Source organism: Hippocampus comes, unplaced genomic scaffold (genome assembly GCF_001891065.2).
Source record: "Hippocampus comes isolate QL1 unplaced genomic scaffold, H_comes_QL1_v1.1 scaffold40, whole genome shotgun sequence".
NCBI classification, from domain to species: domain Eukaryota; kingdom Metazoa; phylum Chordata; class Actinopteri; order Syngnathiformes; family Syngnathidae; genus Hippocampus; species Hippocampus comes.
The window spans coordinates 237101-243265 of NW_017842058.1; the positions used below are offsets into that span (position 1 = coordinate 237101).

The 6165-nt window shown below is 44.9% G+C and overlaps 1 protein-coding gene across 1 annotated transcript; it reads right to left on the reverse strand.

Moving 5' to 3' along the window:
- Window positions 1-2570: 2570 nt before the first annotated feature.
- LOC109510676 (vesicular inhibitory amino acid transporter) lies at window positions 2571-3812 on the reverse strand. The gene has a single exon (XM_019861166.1). It carries the CDS (start codon window positions 3786-3788, stop codon window positions 2604-2606), a length of 1185 nt encoding a protein of 394 aa, XP_019716725.1. The 5' UTR covers window positions 3789-3812; the 3' UTR covers window positions 2571-2603.
- Window positions 3813-6165: the final 2353 nt, after the last annotated feature.

Genomic DNA, 6165 nt, shown 5'->3' on the forward strand with positions numbered 1-6165 from the left:
TACCGAGTTCAACTACAGAAATGTGTCTTTGGGAGGCCAAGATCAAAACACAATAGAAATGTGAATGATTTTTAGTAACACCCCCCCCCCCCCCCCCCCCCCCCCCCCGCCACTTCCTCCGCCCCACAACAAACAAAAACTCTCGGAGTGCGTTCGGACATTTACTCTAACGCCAGGCTGAGCGTGCTTCCCTCATTAATTTCCGAACGCAGCGGAGGTTCTGAACCAATTAGCAGCTCGTTCTTGAACTGTTTCCATCTGAACCACCTGACGCATGGGTGCACCGTGTGGGGAACAGGCGTTTACTGATTTGTGTTCTAAATGTAAAGACGTGTGTGTGTGTGTGTGTGTGAGATGTTTCAGTGAAAAAAAAACCACGATTTAAAGTCATAAAATCACGGAGGTAAAACAGGTTCTATTTAATTTTCTGTTAAAAAGCCAAGGCCAGGTGGTGAAACGGCCTACACTGATTTTCATTCTTTTTGACCCCTTTCTCAGCACTTTCAAAAGACGTTTACGTATACAGTATTTTCTCTTCGGAGGGTAAAGCCAAGAGATTCGTTTTTTACCGAATTACATGCATTTTGTCGTTTTGACCGATTTTTCTCGTCCATATTTCTCTCGATTTTTAAATGGCCCGTACATCCAAGTGGGGAACAGATTATGGATTTTGTTTCAAGATTTTATCACCGTCTCTCAAAAGGATTCAATTTACATATACATATATACACACACACATATATAAAGGAATGCAACTACTTTTCACATTATTTTCTGTTCTTTATTACTGAGAAAAAAACATGTTTTGACCGTTTTAGTGTTACATAAGACCACACATGATTTTTTTACAATATAATTTCACTTATTTTCATCTGTTATTCTTTAATATTGATTTCCACGATATATGATAACGACTTTGAGATATACATTCCATCTGTTTTGAAACCACAATAATAAACACACTACAAGTACGTTTGTTGTTTTCGTCTCTTTTTTTTTTGAAATAACATTTCCACAGGACCCCATTTGATTGCACAGAATGAAAAATGTCCGTATGCACGTTTTCCTCTCTTTCTCTCTTCCCCGTTTTTTTTTTAAATTAAGATTTTGCATACACCAAATTCATCATTTCATGTTATAGCAAGCCACGTGTTTGAAATGAGATGACAAACAGCATTTTGTATGTGCAGAGGGAGGTTTGGGATTTGGGAACTGCCAATCAAAGCTATATAGAAAAAGTATTTTTTTCCAATTGATTACCTTTTTTTAATGTAATACTGTATCCCCTTCTAACTTTTATTTCTTTTCGTTGCGCGTGTGCGTGTGTGTGTGCGTGCGTGCGTGTGTGTACGTGTGTGTGTGTGTGTGCGCGCGAGAGAGCGAGCGCATGCATGCGCATGTGTGCGAGCTAAATATCATACATTCAGTGCATAGTTTGAGTAGCTGCTTAGGTCCAATCTCCTACTTTTTTGTTGACTAAATAAACTCCAACTCTGGAAATAAGCAATTGAAAAGACCCCCTCCCCCCAAAAAATGATTTTTGGGGGGTATTCTAACCATATTTCATTGACCGCAAGAAATAAGTGTTCCAAATGTAAGTATCTACATTTGGAAATTGAGAGTTATGTTCGTAAACTAAAGAAAATGTTGATTTTACTCAAACTGTAGATCGGAAAATGAGACAAATTATTTTGCTGTGGTCACCTATTTGTTTTCCAGAGCTGCTTATTTTTCTACTGATGGTTATTGCCGTTGGATTTGGACATTTTTGGCTGTGGATGATTAATCTTATTGCAACAGGCCTTAACGAAATTCGCACTTCATATGCCAAGCAGACAAATAGGAAGAAGCCAAACTATTGATTGTTCTCATAGATGTACACTGCCAATTGGGCACACCCACATCAGACGAATGCATATTGTGTTTGTTTCTCGCAAGGCCTCTGAGCAGGAGGGCGCGTAGCGGCGTGGTGCGCAAACCGGATGGTTGCGAGCGTGCGTATTTAAATTGAACCGTGAAGCGGGGGACTGCCGGATGATTCATTTTATGATCATGCCCGAAAATAAATTTGTATTGAATGGTAGCGTCAATCAAGCAGATTAAGGGGAAGAAGACGATAATGTTTGTTTTTCCATGGGTGGACGCTGCCAGTATATTAGGTACACTAATTTTTATTGATTTTTTTTCACATACGCAAGATTAGATAGGTGGGAGCACGCGCTTTTACAAGGCGAGAAAAAGGAAAGCCCAGATGAATAATCTTAGCGCATCTCGCCCTCAAGAAATGAGAACGTATCAGTCAAATAGATTACGGGGATAACCGTTATTGGTGGGGGGTCTTAGATTCACACAGCCAATTTATTACGTACACCCACATCAGACTATTGTGTTTTCTGATATTTCTGTCGTATGTCAATGCAAGGCCTCGTGACAGGAAGTATAGCGGGGTGGTGCGCAAGACTGGATGGTTGCGAGCGTGCGCTTTTACGCATGAACTGAAGCGAGAAGAGGAGAAGGAGGAGGACGAGGGAGAGGGCATGGAGGAGGAGGAGGAGGAGGAAGAAGAGGAGGAGGCGTGCCGGAGGTTGAGCTTGGCTCGGAGTCTACTCCTCAATGTTGTACTTGAAGGCCTCCACAAGCCCCTCCATGGAATGGATGAAACCGGAGATGCTGCATATCCCGCCGATGACGAAGATGGCCACGTCGAAGAAGACCTGGTGCCATTGCAGCTTCCTCCACAACAGCTTGAGGTGGAAGAGGCTGGGCAGCAAGAAGCAGAGCCCCGCGCCCGTCAGGCTCCCCGTCAGACCCATGAGCAACGCGAAGTGCGGCACGTAGATGGCCATGAGCAGCGTGAAAACCACCAGGCCGCAGCGCAGGCTCAGGCCCCACGACTTGAGGCGTCCATCGCCCCCGTAGCAGTCCGGGAAGAAGGCGCGGCCTCCCTCCTGAAAGAAGCTCTTCTCCAGTACCTCCACGGCGGCGAAGAAGGGCAGGGGGTAGGAGAGCAGCGCTTTGGCCACCAGGAAAATGTTGACCACGGCGCGGATGCCCGGCGGCAGGTTGTCCGTGATCACCTCCTTGGTGGCGTCGGCCCACGTCAGGTAGGCCACCAGGGCGAAGAGGCCCTTGAGGATGCAGGCGGCGATGTGCGTCCAGTTCATCATGCAGTGGAACTCGCTGGGCTTCTGCATGTTGCCCTCCAGCGACGGCAAGAAGATCTGCGACGTGTAGCTGAACACGATGATGCCGATGGAGATGGGGAACTTCTTGACGTCGATGTAGAACTTGACCTTGTCCCACGCCCACACCCGCGCCCGCGACAGGCAGTAGGCGATCACCAGCACATTGATGACAAAGTGGGCGAGCGTACACAGCAGGCTGAACTTGGACACTGCCTTCAGGTTCTTGAGGAAGGCGCAGGGCAGCAGGGCCGCCGTGGCGATGATGGCCCACGACTTCTGCGAGATGGGCATGTTGGGGAAGCTGTTGTACATCAGGTTGCCGCTCACCACCACGTACAGGATGCACGTCATCACCAGCTCGATGATCTGCGCCACGTTGACCACGTGGCCGCCCAGCGCCGGGAAGCGCGGCGCACAGCAAGCGTTGGCAATGTCCACGTACGAGTCGCGCACGCGCACAAGGCGGCCGTCCTCGTCCTCCTCATACAGGCACGCGATCAGGATCTTGCCCGTGTAGCAGCACACCACCGCGGCGAAGATGATCAGGAAGAGGCCCAGGTAGCCCCCGTGCAGGATAGCGTACGGAAGGCCCAAGACGAACATTCCCTGCGAGGTGAACACACGCGCAGTGATTTCACATAATCATGTCACAACCGCCAAGGATGCCCAAAACGAGATTCAAATCATAATCGGAACAGGTGATTTTCCAAGATCCCTTTAAATCCATCTGCCGTATAGTTTCAAAACATGATATTGGCTGCTCGGGATCCAATCCGAAAAATGTGAATGTGCAAGGTCGAAAGATATCATCTCAGGCTGTGGGGTCAAGTGGTGAGACAGAAGTATTTTCTTACAAAGAAAATCAACATTCAAATATTTGGGCCCGGTGCGGAGGTGGCTAATTCAGGTCCGGAAAGAAAAACACATTGCCATTTTGGCTTCAGGTGATTCTACTCAACTGCTGGTAAACAAGCTTGTTGAATAGAAGCACCTGTGGCTTAAGCCAAGCTGTGGCAGGGATTTACTTTTCTGGAACTAGATTTGACACCTCTAAATCCAACGTTGAACTTTTTTGGTCATAGTTCCTAAAGGTAGATTTGAAACACAACGCTGCTCATTATTAAAAGTATTCCCTAACAAAATGGTGGTGGCAACATTATGATTTGAGGCTGTTTGCTTCAGCTGAAGATGAGGTCGTAGTCATGTGGGAAGGAATTGTGATCAGTTTCAAGTACCCCAAAAAAGGAAAAAAAACTTCAGTAAATCACCTAAAATGTATTTGCGGTTGATCAGAGGCACTTTGAATGGTGGCGGGTGTGTGCTGACTCCCATCCAACAAGTTCTCTCTCTTTCCCTTTGCACCGTATAAGATAAGATAAGATAAGATAAGAAAACCTTTATTAGTCTCGCAATGGAGAAATTCCAAATTCACAGCAGCAAAGTTATGAATGGAAGAAGTAGAACAACAAAATATAGGAGCTGCTGGAAAGGCAGCCACTCACGCGGCGCCATCTTGAAGTCAAAATAACAAAAATAACACAACACAACAAATAGGACACAGACAGTCGTGCAATCTTCACCACTTTCCTGCATACACTTTGTTGTCTGAAGCAGTTATAGATGAAAGAGGAGAGGATGAAAGTGTCCTTTTACCAGTGGATCAGAGACGTCATGCTGAAAATGTGCACGTCTGCTACAAGCTAAGTTTTGAAAGCAAACACGAAGCTGTAGAGTCCATTGACAAAAAGAGATTAGTTCACTACTCCTGTCCCACGTAATCCGCTTCAACTCCAAGCCGCGACTCCCGGTTCCACATCCGCATCGGCGCTCTGCGCTAACGCTCCTTTCTTCTCATCGTCGGCTCCTCAAGCCTCAAGTATATACAGCAACTGATTCCAGTGGATTTCACGATATATAAAAACATCTCAGAAGTTGTTACCTCAACCCATATTTGAAGTCGGTTGCTCCGATTGAATGTGGCATCTTCAAACGTGTGATTTATCATGGTGAGATATTTTTGTCATTTGAACAAAACTCCTAATGTATATGAAGGGTTGTTCATTGGACGTGATTTGCAGCCTCTTTTGATCCGGAGTTGAACTGCATTGAGCATTCAATTTAACAGGGAAAAGTCATTTTTACCTTGTCCTATTCCTTGTCACTCTTCTGAAATTCATGCAGGATCAAAAGCTGCCAACTCAAACTGATCCAGATCTTCATACCACGGTGTCAGACACCTTAACATCAAACCAAATTGAATCCAGATTTGACCCAGATTGATAATTTTGAAAACATTTCAATATAGAGGGGGAAATCATTTTCAACATGCCTAATTGCTAATACCTTTAGTCTGATCTGTATGCAAAGTCAGATGTTTTCATACCCGTACTTTCAGCGCCGTATGTGATCTACATTCGGCATTTGGCACCAAATCTTCAGATATGTATTATTTCAAACTTGCAAATATTTAACATGGTCAGATATGCATAGAGCCAATTTGAACAGAAGGCATCGTCCATATAAGATAAGATAAAATAAGATAAGAAAAAGAATCTCAGATTCAGATCAGAAAAGAATATCAGATCAATTCAGAAGCTATTTCAATTTATCATATTACTTACCTTTCTCATTACAAAAATTATGCGGAGTCAAATGCTGCCAAGATGAACCTGGATTCATTCAGCCCTGATTTAGCAGGTAGGTGATGAATTCGGTGCCTTTAACATCAGCCATTTATTGTTCAAACAAAAGGCTTCACTGAATATCAAATCTAGTTTGGAGCGGATTTGATCCAGATTGCACATTGATGCTTATAGGTCAGATCAGATTGTCACATCTTCTCCCAATTAGTACCCCACATGAAGTGGTTCATCCAGTCACTTGTGGTTATTCCACCATGGTGGAGGGCTACTTTCTTTTGAATGTTATTGTAATTCTAAGTGACGGTCCTCGTGCCTCCACCCCCCACCCCCACCCCCAC

Bases quoted from the DNA above. Each gene is read 5' to 3' on its own strand.
- LOC109510676 (XM_019861166.1), bottom strand. From the start codon at position 3,788: ATGTTCGTCTTGGGCCTTCCGTACGCTATCCTGCACGGGGGCTACCTG.